This window comes from Schistocerca serialis, chromosome 3, assembly GCF_023864345.2.
Source record: "Schistocerca serialis cubense isolate TAMUIC-IGC-003099 chromosome 3, iqSchSeri2.2, whole genome shotgun sequence".
NCBI lineage: Eukaryota > Metazoa > Arthropoda > Insecta > Orthoptera > Acrididae > Schistocerca > Schistocerca serialis.
Window position 1 is genome coordinate 795,525,032 of NC_064640.1, and position 21,921 is coordinate 795,546,952.

The following is a 21,921-nucleotide window of genomic DNA, read 5'->3' on the forward strand; positions in this document are numbered from 1 at the left end:
ACTAACTGGGTGAAAAACAATGTTACAAGTTGCGAAAAATAATATCACGTTCCGTCACGTAGATGCACGTACTCAAAAAAGTGTTTTGCAAGGGGAAAAATTGAAGTATTTGAAGTAAGAATCATTGGAACATCCACGCTTTAACCAGGTTTAGCAGTATCGAACTTTCATCAATTTTCACACTTACAAAATTTGTAATTTACAATCGGTCAAGAAGTCTTGTCAGCCGTATATATACGACATACCTTTCAGAATCACATATGGCCAATAGAATTTATTGTTTTAGTCTTCAGTCTGACTGAGCTCTCCAAGTTAGTCTATCCCATGCAAGCCTGTTGATCTCTGCATAACTACTGTAGTCTACACCCATTTGAACCTACTTACTGTGGTCAAGCCTTCGTCTCTTTCTACAATTGCCCCCCTCCCCCCTCCCCCCTCCTCCCAACCCTAACCAGCCGACCCCATTCCCAAACACTTCCTTCCATGACCAAATCGACAATTCCTTGGAACCTAATACCTCAGGATGTGTCCTATGAACAGAATCTTCTTTTTTACTCTAGTTAGACAATAAATTTCTTTTTTCATCCAGTTTGACTCAGTACGTCGTCATTCATGTGAGTTCTGAGAAGTTTTTCACGAAGGCATTTGTATGGAGTCTCGCCCTGTACGGGACTGAAACGTGGATGATAAGCCGTTGAGATGAGAAGAGTTCGAGTAAGTAATGCGGAAGCGCTGTGTCGAAGCTGGAATAAAGAAACTTATAGCACGACTTGACTGAAAGAGGGGATCGACTGATAGGACAGATCCTGAGGGATGAAGGAATCGTCGATTTAGATGGAAATAAATTGGCTGTTTGCGAATTAACTTGGCGTCTGCTGTGTTAGGCACAGATGTACTACCTTTTGGTGACACATGGAGGTTAGTGGCGGACTGGGACTCGAACCCGGATTTCCCGCTTATAGCGAGCGATCGCCTTACTATTATACTATCCGTGCACGGTCAGCAGACCGATCCAAATTTCCACATGTCACAGTGTCTACATCCCATACCATTATCTCCTACATTCATCACTGAATGCTCGCAGCTTAACACTGCATTCCCACACCAGTGAGAATAAGACTACGGGGAATCGAGGCTTATGAACTTATCATCTAGTACACGCCTGGGCATCTAATACTTACTTAATGACTGAACGAACGGACACTGATGATGAAATAAAAATTGGAAATTTGTGGTAAGGACTATGGGACCAAACTGCTGAGGTCATCGGTCCCTAGGCTTACGCACTGCTTAAACTAACTTACGCTAAGGACAACACACACACACCCATGCCCCAGGGAGGACTCGAAACTCCGACGGGAGAGCCGCGCGAACCGTGACAAGACGCCCTAGACCGCACGGCTACCCCGCGCTCTGATGATGATTGACAGCCGTTCGAAATTAGACCGAAATAAATTCGCTGCATGCGAATAACTTGGAGTCAGCTGTGTTAGGTGCAGATTTACAAGGATAGCCGAATGGTTAGGCGACCGCTAGCGATAAGAGGGAAATCCGGGTTAGAATCCTGGACCTGCACAAATTTTCCTAGGTCACCAATAGGTAGTACGCCTCTACGTAACGCACCTAACGTCAAGTCATTTGCATGCAACGAATTTATTTTGATCTAATGTCGAATAGCTGTCAATCGTCATCAATGTCTGTACACCTGCTTAGCTGGGCGTTAACGTGCTTGTCTCTCATTCAAACGGGCCCGGGATCGATTCCCGGCCGGGTTGGAGATTTTCTCCGCTTGTGGACTGGATGTTGTGTTGTTGTCATCATCATTTCATCCTCATCACCAGCACGACGTCGCCTAATGTGGCGTCGACTGAAATAAGACTTGCACTCGGCGGCCGAACTTCCCCGAATGGGGCCTTCCTGCCAACAGTGTCATACAATCGTTTCATTTTTATCATCAATGTCTGTTCATCCAGACATTAAGTAAATCGTCAATTTGGTGACGGATGGAAGTGTTGGGGGTAAAAATTATAGAGGGAGGCAAAGGGATGAATACGGTAAGCAAGTTCAAATGGATGTAAGTTACAATAGTTATTCGGAGATGTCGAGGCTTACACAGGATGGTAGCGTGGAGAGCTGCATCAAAGTAGTCTTCAGACTTGAAAACAACAACAACAACATCCCCGTTTTTTATTTGACCTACCCATACAACTTTCAGTATTCTTCTGTAGCATCACATTTCTAAAGCTTATATTATCTTCTCTTCTGAACTGTTTAACGTCCAGGATTCACTTCGGTACAAAGTTACACTCCAGACAAATAACTAAAACAAAAAAGAAATCCTAACACTTGAATTTATGCTCGGTGTTAACAATCTTTTTCAGAAATGCTCTTCTTGCTACTGTCAGTTTTCATTTTATATCCTCTATCTCTCTCTGCATCAACCATCGCCTTTATTTTTCTGCGCAAATACCAAAACTTGTACCATTGACAGTGTGTCGTTTGCTAATACACTGACGTGACAAACGTCATGGGATAGCAATATTCGCATATGCAGATGGCGGTAGTGTCACGTACGTAAGCTGTAAAAGGGCAGTGCATTGGCGGAGCTGTCATTTCTACTCAGGTGACACATATGGAAAGGTGTACAACGTGATTATAGCCGTTGACGGGAATTAATAGACTTTGAACGCGGATGGTAGTTGAAGCTAGACACGTGGGACGTTCCATTCCGGAATTCGTTAGGGAATGCTATATTCCGAAATCCAGTATGCCAAGAATACCAAATTTCAGGTACTAGTTCTCACCACCTTCGACGCTGTGGCCGACGGCCTTCACTTAACGACCGAGAGCAGCGGCGTTTGCGCTGAGTTGTCAGTCCTAACAGACACGTAACTCTGCGTGAAATAACCACAGAAATCAATGTGGGACGTACGATAAACGTAAACGTTACGACAATGTGGCGAAAAAATAATGGGCAGTAGGAAACCTATGCTGCGCCTCTCCTGGGCTCGTGACCGTATCGGTTGGACCGTAGACGACTGGAAAACGGTGCCCTGGTGAGATGGGTCCCGATTTCACTTTATAAGATCGGATGGTAGGATTCTAGTGTGGCACAGACCGCACTAAGCTATGGACCTAAGTTGCCAACAACGCGCTGTGCAAGCTGATTGTGACTCCATAACGGCGTGGGCTGTGTTTACATGAAATAGACAGGGTCCTGATTGGAAATGGTTATGTTCGGCTACTTGTAGACTATTTGCAGCCGTTCATGGACTTCATGTTCCCAAACAACGAAGGAATTTCTATGGATGACAATGCGCCATGTCACGGGGCCATAACTGTTCGGCATTGGTTTGAAGAACATTCTGGACAGTTCGAGCTAATGATTTGGCCACCAACATCACCCGAAATGAATCCCATTGAACATTTATGGGACATACTCGAGAGGCCAGTTCGTGCACAAAATCCTGCACCGGCAATACTTTCACAAATATGGATGGCAATAGAGGCAACATGGCTCAATATTTCTGCAGGGGACTTCCAACAACTTGTTGAGTCCATGCCACGTCGAGTTGCTGCACTATTTCGGACAAAAGGTGGTCCGACACGATATTAGGAGGTATCCCCTGACTTTTGTCAAATGGTTCTGAGCACTATGGGACTTAACATTTGAGGCTATCAGTCCCCTAGAACTTAGAACTACTTAAACCTAACTAACCTAAGGACACCACACACATCCATGTCCGAGGCAGGATTGGAACCTGCGACCGTAGCGGTGGAGAGATGGGGCCCCTCCACGCCCGCACCAATGTGGTGACCAGACCAAAAGTTCTACTGTCACCTCTGTCAACATTTTAGTTATCTAGTAAGTGGATCACAGGATGCTGGGCTGTGATGTTATCCGTGCGTCTGGGTAAGACTACGCAATAACACGGTCCATCAGGTGATAGTGGATGAAACGCGAATGAGGGTAGCAATTTGAAGAGCAGAGGGAAAAAAATGCCAATGTTCGTGCCGTGGGAAAAAAAACCTCAGCGACAGGGGATGGGTAGTAAGAGCAGTAGTGGCTTACTAGCTGCGATAGTTCATGCAGGGTTGGATTTGTTAGTATGGGTATCATGCATCATTACCGTGGCAAACGATGGCGATGTATCCCAGGTGCTGTAGCCGCTGCATTCCTGGAACAATCAAGGTCGTTATATAGTAGTGGGAGATCGGCCATAGATCATCTCACTGTGTGGGGGGTGTGTGGAGCTTGTCTGCATGCAGTGTACGGTACGGCTTCCCTGCGTGGTGCCAGTTATTCGGCAGTGTGTTCCAGCTGGATATCCAGTAATGGCATCTGATTAACAGGGGCTCACCTGTACCGTTGTGTTTGCGTGTGCTTGGCCGTAGATGTTAGGTCCTTACAAGTATGTCTTTTGGTCTTTTATGTTTCCATCTATGGTTGTGGTCGTAGTTCCCCAGATTCAGAATAAACGGGTTCTGCGAATGTCTGGAGTTTCTGTATAGTCTTGTGGTGAGTTTGTGGATTACCTCCGTGAGAGTCTGAAGTCGGCATTCCAGGTGAAGGTCCCCGATGCGTGTGTATCGTGGAGCATTGCTTATGATTTTGAGTACTTTGTTTTGTATGAGCTGCAGACAGCGCAGGCGTGTAGGCGCAGCGTATCCCCAGACAGGAGCTGCGTACGTCATCAGAGGTCGAATAAGTGTCATGTACATGGACCTCGACACCCTTCTGTTCAGTGTGCTACGCCTGTAGAGCATAGGGTAGAGCCGTTTCAGCCTCGCGCCTGCTCTGTTGCTCATGTGTTGTATGTGGTCCCCCCAGAGTAATTTCGGTCCAGCCAGACACCGAGGTATTTGACTTTCTCACGGAAACGTATTGGGCGTGCATGTAGAGTTATTGGTCTGCAGTATCGGTGTTTGCGCAGTTGCTTCGGTCTTCTAGTGAACGGCATGACCTTATTCAATTCGTCTACGTTCCACTAACTTTCTTGTCGATACATTATAACCTGTTTTCGAGACACTATCCATTCCTTTTCAGCTGATCTTCCGAGTCCTTTGCCGTCTCTGGCAGAATTACGACGTCTTCGGCGAACGTAAAGGGTTTTATTTGTTCTCCCTGAACTTTAATACCCTTTCTGAGTTTTCTTCGGTTTAGGTAACTGTTTGCTCGATGTGCAGATTAAATAATATGGAATATAGGTCAGTGTTTTCTGGGCAAAGAGTTTTGATCTAAACGCGGACAACCTGCGACCGTAGCGGTCGTGCGGTTCCAGACTGAAGCACCTAGAACCGCTCGGCCACACCGGCCGGCTGACTTTTGTCACCTCAGCGTAATATTCCTTCGGCATGACCTTATTCAATTCGACTAAGTTCCATTAACCTTCCTATTGATACATTACAACCTCTTTTCGAGACACTATCCATTCCTTTTCAATTGATCTTCCGAGTCCTTTGCCGTCTCTGGCAGAATTACGACGTCTTCGGCGAACGTAAAGGTTTTTATTTGTTCTCCCTGAACTTTAATACCCTTTCTGAGTTTTCTTTGGTTTCGGTAACTGTTTGCTCGATGTGCAGGTGAAATAATAAAGAATACAGGTCAGTGTTTTCTGGGCAAATAGTTTTGATCTAAACGCGGACAACTTGAAAAATAATTGCATCTTTGACCTTAAAACTTCGGTGTTTCGCTGCAAGGAGGAGAAACGTTCTCTTTGGCAGAGGGTGGTACACCCCTCCGGCGGAGCTGCGCGGTGCGCCCCGCGCATGCGCGCTCGTGTCGTGCGAGGGTATTTATGGGGTGGCGGGCGCAGCGCGGCGATCAGCAGAAGCATGTGGGCGCTGTTGCTGGTACTGGCGGCGACTGCGGCGTCGGCGACGGCGGCGCCCGTCTACCGGCTGCCGCTGACCGGCTCGGGCAGCGCCTCTCTGGCCTGGGCGCTCGACTACGGCGGCCGGCAGCTGCGCGCCGAGGTCCACTGCAGCGAGCCCGCCGACTGGATGGCCATCGGCTTCTCGGACCGCGGCGACTTCGCGCCGGCCGACTACTGTGTGATGTGGCGCGACTGGCGAGGCCGCGTCCACATGCAGGTGAACCTCTCCCCTACTTGCACCATCGTTCCCAATTATACACTTCGTACTGTTAACTCAGTCTTTATTCACAAACCAACGGTCACTGAGTCGAGCCGGCCGGTGTGGCCGAGCGGTTCTAGGCGCTGCAGTCTGGAACCGCGCGACCGCCACGGTCGCAGGTTCGAATCCTGCCTCGAGCATGGGTGTGTGTGATGTCCTTAGGTTAGTTAGGTTTAAGTAGTTCCAAGTTCTAGGGGACTGATGACATCTGAAGTAAAGTCCCATAGTGCTCAGAGCCATTTGAACCATCACTGAGTCGGGCGTCATTTCGTACTGCTTATTATCTCGTTTCTACGCGTATTACGTACCCCACAGTGAAATAATGGTTATTTTTGTTACCGGGATGAATGCTTTTCGTTCTCTAGTTATTTACACATCAACCCTCACAAGACCAAGGGCGGGGTGAGGGGGGGGGGGGTGAGGGGAGTAGTCTGTGCCCACCCTTTGAAATTACTCTAATCTAGTCAGTTAAATTAGATTTTAAAAGTTTGAAAAAATATTTATTGTTTTTAATGAATTCGTCTACCACATTCCTTAGATGTTTAAATTTTTTTTCCGCCGGCCGGAGTGGCCGAGCGGTTCTAGACGCTACAGTCTGGAACCGCGCGACCGCAACGGTCGCAGGTTCGAATCCTGCCTCGGGCTTGGATGTGTGTGATGTCCTTAGGTTAGTTAGGTTTAAGTAGTTCTAAGTTCTAGGAGACTGATGACCTCCGAAGTAAAGTCCCATAGTGCTCAGAGCCATTTTTTAAAATTTTTCAGTAAAACGTAAATCAAAAATTTAAGCCTTAGTAGTAAATGTCACTTTCCACAGTGAACATCGTATTCAAACTTTTCAGGTTCAGGATCTTACTTATACATCAGTATCTCTTTAAACTGTACGCTATGAGTAAAAGACAACAACAATTAAGGAAATTTTTTACCGTGGACATAAAGCACCTCCTCCTTCCATCGGTGGTACACGTTATTGAAATTATGTTGATATCGCTAAGAGTGTGCTAAAGGACATTTTCAGATGTGAATCCTATTTACACATCAGTATCTCTTTAAAAAGTATGTTTTAATATAAGTCAACAACAATTAACGGCCGGCCGGAGTGGCCGAGCGGTTCTAGGCGCTACAGTCTGGAACTGCGCGGCCGCTACGGTCGCAGGTTCGAATCCTGCCTCGGGCATGGCTGGGTGTGATGTCCTTAGGTTTAAGTATTTCTAAGTTCTAGGGAACTGATGACCTCAGAAGTTAAGTCCCATAGTGCTCAGAGCCATTTGAACCAACAATTAACGATTTCTGTTCTTTTTCAGTTTTTGTGTGGCATATGTAAAGAAGCCTCCGTCCATTGGTAATGTGCGTTATGGAAAATGCATTAAATACTAATGCATTTTCCATAACGCGCATTACCAATGGTTAAGCACTTACTGCCTGACGTGACTTTAAAAATAAAAAAGCTACGAATGTTCTTCGCTAACCACTGCACATTGCACAGCGGAAAATACTTAGCATGTACCTAGCGATGGAAAATTTACTGTCTATAAAAAGAAGGATAGAAGTTTAGGGTTTAACGTCCCGTCGACACCGAGGTTATTAGAGCGCAAGCTCCGACTCTGTCGTGAATGGGGAAGGAAATCGGCAGTGCCCTTTCAAAGGAGCCATCCCGCCATTTGCCTGGAACGATTTAGGGAAATCATGGAAAACCTAAATGTGGATGGCCGGACACGCATCTGAACCGTCGTCCTCCCGAATGCGAGTCCAGTGTGCTAACCACTGCGCCACGTCACTCGGTATTTAGTGTCTGTATGACTCCATGCGCGCGTAATTTCTGTTGCCTTATTACCATGGTCCTATGATGTAAGTAACAGAACTGTTGGACAATATGACTCATGTGTGTTCTCTAAATTTACTCTATAGAAGTTGATCAGGACAATTTCGCCTTTTACTATGTGAAAGATTACAGACTTCCTCAAGCTGCACTTTATCAGTGGTACGAGTACATACACACATACACAGTCGATTGCAGAATACATATTCCGTCATCAGATATATCTGGGAAACCCCTCACATCTATATCGATCTAGTGAAAAACGTCTGTGCACAAATAGTTGATAGCCACAATTATCCTTCCACATCACTTTACCAAGCGGGTAAAAATTATGCGGACTTATAAGAATTTTTTGTTTTGTTTTTCAACACATACGAAAACTGATACTAATCGTGGAGAGTATCAACCAACGCTCGGGAGTTTTACGTGATGTTCAATAAAAAATAACAAAACGCATAACTTTTTCGTAATTTTACCTGTATTTTAAAGCGGTACGGCAAGATATCGGTGGTTATCGATTATCCATGCAAGGACGTATTTCATTGAATCGATACTGATGCCATTCGTTTCCCAGGCAGATGTCATGTTGGGCTGTATATTCCAATATCAATTATGTATGTTGCATGCATGATCAACATTAATAAGCTGCTACCTAAAGAGGTCAGCAATTATGCATATAATAAAATACACTGGCTGCGTGACTCCAAGATGCTATCTTCAAAAATGGTGGAAAGACTAAAAATTTCGCCTTTCTTCCACCTATTCTCATTAATAGGGAATGTATTCACAGTTGCCAATATGGACTACGATCAGCTGTATAATGGAATGACGATAGCAAAAATTTGTTCCTGACCGGGACTCGAACCCGGATATCCCACTTCTCGCGAGCGGTCACCGTACGATCAGGCAAGCCGCTCAGAACTCATGGCTACACCCATATGTCGTCAAGCATGTGTCTACAACCTGCATTCGTACAGTCATTATTTAGGCCTATATTCCCGTACGGGGAAGACATTTTAATTGACTGTCGCGCTCCCGATGTCTGCAGATAAATATGATATTGCATGTCCGAGGGAACTTTGCATTGTACTTCTGAACAGCACAGGCACTGAAATATCGTATCGATTTGAGTTTAAGTTTCTTGGCGGACTCCTTTACTTTTTCGTCTGAGTTACAGAGACAGGTCACGATCCTAACAGGCCATCACTAAATTCGTTCGGTGTGCAGTGTCAGACCTACTTGGCAGAACCACAACCGCCTTGACACTCTATAGTAAGAAGGAATAGCCCATTTTAAGCAGTTTTCATAATAGGTACCTGTAATTTTTCGAAATCTCTCTAACGAACAAAAATCTTCCATTCGCCTTGCTTGCTATTGATTTCACGTGTTCATTCCATTCCAGGTCGCCACCTAGGCTCCAAAACTTATCATTAATTTTTTAATCGGATACTGTCGGCATCTTTTCCTTATTTATCGACAATATTTTTGATTTATTAACATTTAAAGACAGCTGACAATCAGTATATCAAGTGACTAATTATGTTTGATTTATATATTTTGTTTATACATTTTGGGATCATTGGCAATCCTGTAACGTTTCTGAACTGTCTGACAACAGTAGACTGTCCGAGACGCTAATGTTATATCTACAGGTTGTTCTGTGAAACGCTAAATATTTCAGTACTTGATAAAGGTTTTAAGAGTCAGAATAAGGCTTCCAGCAAGTAAAGGTAAGGGGAGGGGTTTTGCTGAAAGGTTAATGCTCGTTAAATTTTTACTTGGTGATAACAAAAGCAATTATATTTATTTAAACAGAACTACGTATTTGTGTTAACTGCGGTCGAAAGACCCAGAAACGAGAAATAAAGTGGTATGCCATCTGTATCTATTGTATCTGTACTAATAATAAAACTGTAAAACTGTTGTGCCTGTCTGTTTGAACAGGCTAATCTCCCAAACTACTAGGTGTTTCGTGGCGGTTTCACAGGTTACCTGAGCTTAGCATGGGGCAATATATAAGCTTTATTTCATCAAAATTAGATCACAAAAAAGAAAGCTATCGTAATATAACGCGACTTAGGGAAACATATTTACTCTTGGGAAAACGGTTTGTTCTTTGGCGTTTCAACTGTATCATATTTGTGAAAATGCTTTTATTACTTGATAAGTTCTGCGTAATACGTTTCAGTGTAGTGAATACAATGCTCAACCTGTTCAATCCATACTTCCATACTAATATTATGAAATGCGAAGGTAACTGTGTCTGTTACATTTTCACGACTAAAATGCTGAACCAGTTTCGATGAAATTTGGTACAGAGATAGCTAGAACCCTGTGGAAGAACGTAGGCTACTTTAGAATGTAAAAATGTCGACCCCTAAGAGTCTGAAGTGGACCACCTTTTCTTACATCAGTGAACATAAACTACGTTAAAAAATATTAAATTTGTTTCATAATGTCCACTTTGCATGAAGTATAGCTACTTCAGTAACACAACGCATAGATGCACGCATCACTTGGCAGCGATGCTGCGCACGTCGCCACATCTCACTTCGATCTTTCAGGCGGTGGAGTAGTGGGAGGGGGGGGGGGGGGGGGAAGCAGAGGGGCGCAGACGTGTGGGGGCAGCTGAAATTATGGCACATACAACAGCTTACTTACTCAGCATGACTCATCATAACAAAACTACTAATATTCAAGCACAGCCCTTGGCTAACAGCTGGTTTATTAATAGAAAACGTGATGTATGTGGCCCAAGCCCTTGACCGGGCTGCTTACCTGACTACACGTAAGGTGCACCCTTTCTTCGCCACGGCAATAGAAAGGGGTAGGTGACGGTCTGATTGCCCCGAGAGAGACTCCCAGTACTCATCTGATAGCAGGCTGAGTGGACATGGGGTCTACCTAGAGGGTCTGGAATGAAGAAAAATTCCCGTCCCTATGTGGAATTGAATTCAGGACTTCCGGGGCTGTCGTGTGGTCCTCTACCCGCTAGAGCACCATGGCCGCCAGGCTTTTATTAATACCTCAGTGAAAATTTTTGGAAAAATAAGTGAGGGATCTTTTTAATGTCATGAGTAAGACTGCAGCCGCAGTATAGCAGAAATTTATGTTCTCGATATATTGCAAGCTAAGATTTGGCTAATTTAGATCTCACTAACATAGATTATACAGTAGTTTACTTACCGGATTTCTATTCGGAAGGAACGGAGATCAAGCCTGCATATGAAGTTATAATGAAATCTAGACCTTTCGCTGCTTACAGGCGTTGATAATGTCCCTACAGTCGCACTATCCTTTGTGTCCTCGTTGGCTCATTGGGATAGAGCGTCTGCCATGTTAGCAGGAGGTCCCTTACGGGGCACACATTTTTCAGTGTCCGCGTTGATATATTTTTAAGCAGCGAAAGGTCTAGATTTCATTATAACTTCATTCTTCGAGAGCTGCAAGATCACCAATGATATCTGTACAGATACCAGCTTCATATAAATCTGCATATGGTCATCCATATTTAGTTATTTCTCGGTATCCCTGAATTACTTAAGGCGAGTCAAGGCTACCGCAGTTTCCTGCTCTGTCCCTAATCCTTCTAATATGATGCTCCATTTCAAATAACCTACATCGACAAGATGCTAAACCTCAATTTTTCTCCCCCTTTTTAATGTAATTTGGAAAGTAGCCAATGAGACAAGTATAATCGAATAGTTGGAACAGGAAGCCGCTGATTCCCTATAGCTATCCAGTTACAGCCTTTATGTATATGTATAAACAATAATTTGATGTTTACGTCTGCACCACAGTCACTAACGTCATTGTTTGTGTGGTGTCACCGCCAGACACCACACTTGCTAGGTGGTAGCCATTAAATCGGCCGCGGTCCGTTAGTATACGTCGGACCCGCGTGTCGCCACTATCAGTGATTGCAGACCGAGCGCCGCCACACGGCAGGTCTAGAGAGACTTCCAAGCACTCGCCCAGTTGAACAACCGACTTTGCTAGCGATGGTTCACTGACAAAATACGCTCTCATTTGCCGAGACGATAGTTAGCATAGCCTTCAGCTACGTCATTTGCTACGACCTAGCAAGGCGCCATGTTCAGTTACTACTGATATTGTGAATAATGTACAGTCAAGAGCGACGCTCATCATTAATGGATTAAAGTTAAGTATTCCACCAGCTACGTCCGTTTTTCTAAATTCTAATTTCCTCGTCTTGTTCCAGACCTCACGACAGCCTGCGTGAGCTAAAACGCGTGCCTTTCGGCTTCCTCTAATAACACGGTGTTGGCTCTCCTGCCAACCCACAACAGTTTGTATAAGAACTTGCATTATACATCGCTTGTTCTCTTACTCTTATTTTCTCTGGCAATGTTAACTGCATACAATTTCAGTTGGTACTGCTGTAACTAACATACTTTGCAATCGGTAGAGATACTCTCTTATTTAAATAAATCTAACATCCTAAAATAACCAACACTTGGTGTATTCCTCAGAGGCTAATGCATTAGGAGGGCTTCATAGCAGACCAACAGGGACTCTGACGAAGGGCGTCTGATTATAGCTCACAGGATAGATAGTTGCGTAGCCGATGCGTGGGACGAGGGCTTAGGAAAGACTGTCTTACGATCGCCAAGCAGGAAATGTCAAGTGGGTTTGAGTGTTGGTGCTGAGCGTCTCTAGCTACTAGATCTGTTTCATCTCATTACTGCCTCTCACCACTCCACTGTGAGTTTGCTGATCGGTAGCATGATAAAGTGCTGGTCCTAACGCCGACACCCCCAGTTCAGTTTTACCGTCATTTAGACGCAGTAAAGAACATCTACAGATCTCTACAGGACAATTTTCCTAATATGATGTGCGTCACATCTGCCTGTGATTCCTCCAGAAATGCCAATGTTGTACGTGTGTGATATGCATGTGAAGTATTAGTTGCAGATACTTCATTTAGGAAAATATTAATTTCTAGCATGGAAACTACTGCACCGAGAGGATATAAAGAACTTAGTCCTCTCGGATCATCACAGATTGTCAGAAATGGTAGCAGGAGTAGTCAGTGATCTACTTCATCTACTGCAGGAATTTGCCAGCGTCACTAACCTGTTTTACAGGAGATTTCATACATACAACTAGCGTAGATATTTCGAGGTTTCTCTAGAGTATTTCAAGCAGATACCACTATGGTTCATTCAAAGCGGCCCCGGCCAATTCATACGCAATTATAGTACAATCCGAGTATGTGCTCCGTCTCTGATGTCCTATCTTCTTTCTTTCTATCTTGTAAGAAAGAACGCCGTGATTTTCTTTAGGTCTACTGATTAATCGTATGCTGACGCTTGAATTTCGACGTACATAGACTGTGAAGACTCTTAAGTGGTAATCACCTATTAGGGAGCATCCATTTCCTTGAGAGACGTCGGTAACGCGCGATGGTAAACTTCTGAACTTAGTCATATCGTCTACACATCTACGGATGATAGTACGATGCCACATGAAATAGGATGAACACATCAAATTAGTAGTATGGAAGACGAGTGGAAGACTTGTATTTGTAGGGAGGATAGTACGAAAAGTGCAGTGCATATACAAGGAAACTCCATTCAGGACACTAGTTTGGACACATCCAGAGTACTGCTGGAGTTCTGATCAAATAGGGATGAATGCAGATTCGAAATAATTCACAGACGCGCTCCTACAATCTCAACATGTCGGTACAGTCCATACGAAAAGTGCAACGGAAACGTTCAGGGAACTTAAGTGAGAATGTTTGCACGACAGGCAACGTTATTCATACGAAACTATATTGGGTAAATTTAGGTTTTCTAAGTTCTAGAAGATCGTGCTACAGTGCTATTGCGTATAGATACCACGAGACCTAAGATAAAAGGAATTACGGCTCGTACTGAGGAATATACGAGTAGACAGTCATATTCCCCTCCATCTATAGACCACTGGAGTTGACAGAAAGTCACTAATTTTGGTATCAAGCACATACTAGTGACTTGCGAAGTATGTACGTGGTGTTTCAGATACTGCGTTTTTCTCAGTAACTTACATAATAAGTGAAAGGAATATTATCTTAGGTAGGTAAGCGTAAGGGACGTTGCCCTTCTATAGAGTTGTGAACTCTTTACCCTCCCATTCACTTCCATCTCCCCCTGCCTCTCTCTCTGGCCATCTGCTACTCCCCACCTCTTCATGTCCCTCTGCTACCCCCCTTTCTGTCCATCTGCTCGTGCTCCTTCTAAGTCCGTCTCCTCCTCACCCCCTTTATTTCCTCCTCACCCCCTCTATTTCCTCCTTACCCCTCTGTTTCCTCCTCGCCCTCTCTCTGTGCGTCTTCTCTTCCCCCCTCTCTCTGTCCATCTCCTTCTCTTCCCTCCCCCCTCCCCATGTCAATCTCCTCCTCCACGCACCTGTCACCATCTCCTCCTTCCCCCTCTCTGTCTGTTAATCTCTTCCTCTCCTCGTTCTGTCTCCACGTTATCATCCCCAAACCAACAGGACGTCGTAGTAAGTAATATGTGTACCAAGTTCAGTTTAGGTAGTTTAGACGTTGAGTTGTGCGTTCAGGACCATGGGTATTCGTTTGAATAACTTACTTAATGGAACATTTCACCACCAGAACATCCATCAGAATACCGTCCATTATGTACAGTATCCTGCACTCATCCCCCGAACGTTGAATGTTTCTAGCCCATTACTATAAAATTGATAGAAATTTAATTTAAATTGATATTTAGAGGTGTAGGAGGAGTTTTTTTTATCCAGCGCTTTGCCCACATGTGCACATCTCACATACGTATATTTCACATATATTTGTACATGTATTTCACTGTATCTCTAATGAATTTCACCTTGCAGTATCGTTTTGACGTAGCTCAATGTTTATGGCGTTATACCTCCTGAACTATGTTGCATACAATAATATAATTTGCAGGTACAATCAGTGATACTATCTACAAAGTATGTCTCTAATACAGCTGTAGTAAAGAAATAATAAATTAAAAGATCGTTCCTGATGCAGCAGTTTTAGTACATGAAAATCGAAAAAATAGTAAGCGATAATCTTTTTTCCTTGCATCATTTTGTGTGGTTTGTCAGCGAGAAAAAGTTTCTTAAAGGTCTGAAATTATGTGTAAAGTTTGTTGACGTGCTTTCATTCTCAAATACTAGATGAGTAAATTCTGGGCGTTCGCGCATGCTGGTCTACATGTCTTTTTACACCCTGAATCCCCCCCCCTTCCCCACCATCCTTCTGACAGGTAGGTAATGTCTACTCCTACAACGATTATTTCCAGACAAAAAGTGATTTGTCTCCAAAATTGGATTTAAATCGGTCCAGTGGTTTACGAGAACATGTTGAACATACGCACGTACACAAATCTCCATAATATGCATGGATTATCCAGAGTTACAGGACCGAGCTACAATTTTTTAAACAGAACATTTTTTATCCATCATGTAGCTCACGTATCTAAACAAAGTGCCTAAAAATCTATTTAAATTAAATTTCTATCAATTTTTTAGTAATGAGCTAGAAACATTCAACGTTTTGGGGGTGAATAGAACGTACTGTACATAACTGACTGAGTTCAGATGGATGTTCGGGTGGCAGAATGTTCCATTAAGTATGATGTTCAAAGAAATGCCCATTGTATTGAATACACGACTCAACTTTTAAACGACCTGTGGACTTGAAACAGCGCGTCGAGTGAGCTTGTGGTTCCGATACCGCCAGCTTTGCATCTCGTCCGCAGGCCGTTTAGAAGGCGCATTTCCTTCAAGGTGATAATTCCGTTACATCGTTCATTTAAATGTATCATAAGATTTCCGTTGATCGTTGCTTGATATAGAACTGCATTTTCTATTAGACCTATGAACCTAAATGTACTGAAAATTACTACTATAGTGAGTCTAAATGTCTCCTATTCTGCTACAAAATGTCAAACTGTTTGGACGATAAGAAGTGTGTTATTTCCACACTGCCACATTGCTGAATAATTGTGACAGTCACTCGATAAAAAAGACTTCTCATGTGTTTTGAACGTTTCTCTTCTGTTGTTTTTTTATTGTTCACCATGTGGAGAGCCCTGATCTATCACTCTTTCCTTCGGAATACAGTCAGGAATAAGACACAAACAATTCCGATTTACAAGATCGACCAGTTTTCGGTGAAGGCTTACGCTTTTGTTTAAAAGACAAGTACACTTGATACTGAGCCTATTGTGCTTGCAGGCGGCAATGGAGTATCTGCATGGTTCAACGGTTCTAAGTCACAAACTTTCTCCCAACTCATTTACCTCAAATTATTAAGAATACAGACTTTCATTGTGAAACATCCTGCATACCTCACGCTAAAATAAAAATCGCATTCGGTAGCAAGATACGTACATGGTAAGCATTTTTAATGATCGTATACGTTTAGAAAGAAATACTATCATTCACAATATATTCGGCTTACCAGTAACAATGCTCATTATCTCTTGTGATTATCTTGGACTATTACAAGGATCCCTGAGACTGAGACCGGCCACTGCCGCGGGTAAAGCTAGTACAATCAATTTGAGCCATATGTAATCCAAAAGATTTCTCAGTAGATTTTTTGACATGGTTTTCCTTGGTGTGAAGTGGAACGGAAGTTTGTAGGTTGACGCAGCGGCGAATCACGTGCATGAAATAGTAATCACGTGTACTTGATATAGCCGGCCAGTGTGGCCGTGCGCTTCTAGGCGCTTCAGTCTGGAACCGCGCGACCGCTACGGTCGCAGGTTCGAATCCTGCCTCGGGCATGGATGTGTGTGATGTCCTTAGGTTAGTTAGGTTTAAGTAGTTCTAAGTTCTAGGGGACTGATGACCACAGATGTCAAGTCCCATAGTGCTCAGAGCCATTTGAACCATTTGTACTTGATATAAAAAAAAAACACTTTACCACCTATATGAAATTACTCTCCTTTAAAAAGTAAGCAGAAAAAAATTATCGTATTAAAAATTCCTTGCTTACAAACTGATGAATTGTCGAAGTATATACGCGTTTAAGAATAAATAAAATATGTCTTCTGTTTCGAGAGTTGTTGAGTAATATGCATACTCATTGTAATCGAGTTTAGCATAGTCACTCAGTGGCAAAACAGTGAGATGAAAGAGAGAGTCGGGTATAACATTTTGACGTATGTTTCTGCAAAGAACATTCTCAGTAAGAAGATTAGGTATTAGGACTGACTTAAGAATGAAGTCAATAAAGTCACCAAATCGCCGGCAACAATTTTGTGTAGCTAGCGTGATTTTATATTGTTAAAACTTAGTTTGTCGGAACGAAGCATACTCTAGGAGATAAAGTATTTGCTGTACAAGAATCTGTAGTATTAAGGACTGTTCTTTCAATGGTTTCATTTCCAAGCAAATAAATAAATAATTAATTAATAAATAAAATACGTTTACTGGTGCATCTAACACAGAAACTGAAAAATATTTAATGAATTCGGAAGAAACAATGTAATCAAAGGCAGAAATGTACAGCGGTACAGCAGCAATTTTGAAAGCACTTACAATAATTGTTTTTTGCATACTATTTTTTGTGAAATGTAGATGTTTATTAAAATTTGAAACTTAAGAAAAACTAAAGTAGTCGGTTGTCAGACTCTGCATAAAGGGAATCACAACGCATAAATGAGCTCAGAGACAGGACTGGGTACCACGTGTGCTTCTGGATGGGAATAAGCTAAGGGAGCGAAGCGTGGCCTGCCGTTTAATCTGAAGTAACTACCAACACCGTCCCAACTTCTCCTACTCTCTAGAAGCGATATTCCGCAAGGAACATCCGCTCATTTAGATAAGCGGCTAGAGCAGCAGAGGAATTGCAAGCGCGCTACAGACGCGGCGTTTCACTTTAATCTGCAGTTGTAGTTCTCAGTAAACCGACAGGAGCGTATCTTATTTCAAATAGAAACCAAAAATATTTACTTGACATGTTTATTGGAAGATACAAGCAGCTAACGTGTGAAATGAATTCACTATAATCGAATGATATTTAGTAGCAGTTAAGACACTAGACATCGACGGGGCGCAGCCAGTGTTGGAATCTCCCTCTGGCCGCTCCACTTTGGGACGTATGATTTCCCTAAAGTACTTCAGGTGAACCACAGAATAATCCCTAGAGAGAGGCCACTGCCGATTTATTTGCTTCTCTGATTAATTCGAGTATATGCTCCGTCTGTGAGAACTTCGACGTCGACGGGACATTAGTCTCTTATTTTCCTTCCTGCGTTCTTACTTTCGCTGAAATAATGTCTACAGAACAAGTGAATATTTTATTTATTCGTTCCGTTCCTTAGAACCTGTAATATACAAGTTTCTGCTTTACACGACAATGAAACGTTGAATTCCAGGCTACGTGTATATGCCCTGAAATTAATTCCGTATGAAGCAGCAGTAGATGGCACTCGAAGAGGAAACTTGATGTAACCACATCTGCTTGATTGTGGGAATCAGTTTTAAAATTTCATTTTTGTGGGGGTCCACGGCCTCAACGTGTTTTAAGAATTAAAAGATGGTCCAGGTAGACTGTATTATTCTTTATTATCTATGCGATTAGCAAATTTCAATCTTTGGTCATTTTCAAGCACGTATCTTAAACTTCCAGCTCCGTTTTACATTATAATATATCGCCGGGACATGTGGCCAGGAATACATCTTACTTTTGTGCATATATGGCACAAAAACGATATACTATTGTACATGGTTTCATCTATTAGCCGATCAATTTCATTAAAATCTTACTGGGTGTACTACCGCATCATTGTCTATAATAAATAAAATAATAAAATATCCTCCGTCCTTAGTGTACTCCAACTGTTTTCCTCTGGACGTAGACTGAGAAAAGGAGAATTATGTTTCAAATGCTTTAACAGACAATAACAAGACGAATTCTATTAGAGACCTGAGGTTTAACAACAGGCTAGGTCTGTTATCCACAGGAACAAAACTTGTGCTTGCACCAGTCACTATTTTTATACAGAATTTTTCTCAATGTTTTTCGATATTGGATAATGAATGGAAAGCATACGGGTAGTTTCACAAGCTGCGACATTGACGCGAACTGAACAGTGACCCGAATATGGTATAAATTTCCGTTACTTTACGTCTATGGTCACAATTTTTTTTTTTTTAAGTAGTGCTGCTGACAAGATGACTCTTGTATATACCATTATTTATATACGTTTGACGACGCTGGCGCTGATTTTATATGTTTAGCACATGACGATGTCACTATGGCTCCAGTATATTAGGACATATTTTTATAAAACAGATCTGAAGATGGTCATTATAGACCGAAACCGGTAGTCTGATGACAAACAATTTGTGACCATAGATGTAAAGTAAAGGAAATTCATACTGGTAGTATTCACCATATTAGCTAATTACAATTGTTCTGCTTTAAATGTACCAATGCAACACTACACGAGACTGCATCTGTTACAGGATACCTGGACGGACGAGGAAGGCGCGTTTCACGTGGACGAGCAACAGGACTGCAAGGACTTCCACTATGTGAGCTCTCACGACGTCACGAAGTTCACTTTCTCACGAAAATTCGACACGTGCGACGAGCATGACTACGTCATCGAGGTGAGTCAGCACAATAGCTCGTGCCCAATCAGGATTTAGTGTGAGATGCGTTTTTATCTACACTATCTGATCAAAAGTATCCGGACACCTATTAGTGAACTTTAATATGAGGCGTGTCAACCCTTCCCCTTTATGACGGCTTGAACTCTACTGGCGACACTTTCACTGGGGTGTCAGAATTTTCGTGAAGGAATGGGAACCCATTCTTCCTCAGGAGCCGAAACCGGAGAAGTTAGTGGTGTTGGACACTAGGGCTGCAGTAAAGTCGACGTTCTAACTCATCCCAAAGATGTTCCATAGCGTTCAGGTCGAGATCCTGGACAGGCAAGTCCATTTCAGGACTGTTACTGTTCACAAACCATTACTTCACAGATGCTGCTTTACAACTTGAACCATTATCATGCTGATACCAACAATCATGGTCTCCAAACTATTCCTCTACCGTACGCAGTATACAAAAATACTTAACTCCTCCCGAACAGGCCGTGAAGGCCCAACGGTACCGACCGGCCGCCGTGTCATCCTCAGCCCAGAAACGTCACTGGATGCGGATATGGAGGGGCAAGTAGTCAGCACATCGCTCTCCCGGCCGTATGTCACTTTCAGAGACCGGAGTCGCTACTTCTGAATCAAGTAGCTCCTCGGTTTGCCTCACAAGGACTGAGTGCACCTCGGTTGCCAACAGCGCTCGGTAGACCGGATGGTCACCCATACAGCCCGACAGCGCTTCACTTCGGTGATCTGACGGGAACCGGCGTTACCACTGCGGCAAGGCAGTTGGCGAACGCAGTATGCACCACGTTCTTATCCTTCCGCAGATAGTGTTTTCTTAAGCACAATAAGGGGGGCAAACCCTAACTACGAAAATCACCTTCATACCGTAACACCACAGCTGATGGCAGGTAAAGTTCTCCAGGCATAACCCAAACCCAAATCCTTGCATCGGATTACCACAGCGTATAGCGTGATTGATCACTCCAAATCACTCGTATCCTGTCATCCACTGTCCAATGGTGTCGTTCTTTACAGCACCACAAGCTTCGCTTAGCGTTGACTTTAGAAATGTGTGGCGTATGAAGATCTGCTCGATCATCTTTTTAACTCCCTACTGACAGTCATTGTGCTTCCCGGACTTCTGAAAGCACTAGTGAACTCACGAGTAAAAAAAAAAAAAAAAAATCGTTCAAATGGCTCTGAGCACTATGGGACTTAACATCTATGGTCATCAGTCCCCTAGAACTTAGAACTACTTAAACCTAACTAACCTAAGGACATCACACAACACCCAGTCATCCCGAGGCAGAGAAAATCCCTGACCCCGCCGGGAATCGAACCCGGGAACCCGGGCGTGGGAAGCGAGAACGCTACCGCACGACCACGAGATGCGGGCACTCACGAGTCATTCATTCCGTTGATTTCTTGTGATTTTTTTTAAAAAACCACTCTCCGCAACGCTCGACGGTCCCTATCTATCAGTACAGGTCGTCGGCCTGGTCTTGGTTCAGCTGTGATTATTCCTTTGCATTTCCACATCACCAGCAGTCGATTTGGGACCGCTTTAGATGGATTATACGTGATGGATTTGTTATTCTGGCTACATTCAATGACTAGTCCAAGTGCGGAATCAGTGAACCCTTCTGCCGACCCATTCTGCTGTTACTGATGCTCCTCTGACAACACAATACTCCTCGCCACTTTTTATACTCGCTGGCCCGCCTCTCTTGTCATACAATGCTCAGTTCAGCATGACGTAGGGCTGTCCAGATACTTTTGATCAGTAAGCGTATAAACCTCTACATTTGGCAGGAGAGGGAAGGAGAGGGGACCACCTTCACCTATTGAACAATCTTTGTAACATTAGGTCGACCAAAATTTAAATAATGTCAATGACTGTGTAATCTAGTGGTGACCTAATCTCGTTAGTTTACACAAAATTAGCTTAAGTGTATTAATCGAAAATGATTAATTGCACGCGTAGGATTCTGAAGTGAACAGAATGAAATTAAATGTATTGTCCAACTCATAATCAATAAAGCTGTACTCTTATATTCACATTTTACCTGTACCCAAGGTATCGATGTCGGTCGGTGAGGCCTGGCACGAAGTCGGCGTTCCAAAACATCCCAAAGGTGTTCTATAGGATTCAGGTTAGGAATCTGTGCAGAACAGACCATTACAGGGATGCTATTGTCGTGTAACCACTCTGCCAAAGGCCGTGCATTATGAACAGGGGCTCGATCGTGTTTAAAGATGCAATCGCCACTCCCAATTGCTCATCAACAGTGGGAAGCAAGAAGGAGCTTAAAACATCAATGTAGGCCTGTGCTGTGATAGTGCCATGCAAA

At 43.3% G+C, this 21,921-nt stretch overlaps 1 protein-coding gene across 1 annotated transcript in view; it reads left to right on the forward strand.

Moving 5' to 3' along the window:
- The first annotated feature begins 5,835 nt into the window (after positions 1 to 5,835).
- The window catches only part of LOC126471233 (dopamine beta-hydroxylase), a 156,900-nt gene continuing 140,814 nt past the window's right edge, over positions 5,836 to 21,921 (forward strand). The window contains exons 1-2 of the mRNA XM_050099357.1: positions 5,836 to 6,093; positions 19,430 to 19,576. Of these exons, the coding sequence (XP_049955314.1) occupies positions 5,836 to 6,093; positions 19,430 to 19,576 (405 nt within the window). The remainder of the gene's footprint in view (positions 6,094 to 19,429; positions 19,577 to 21,921) is intronic.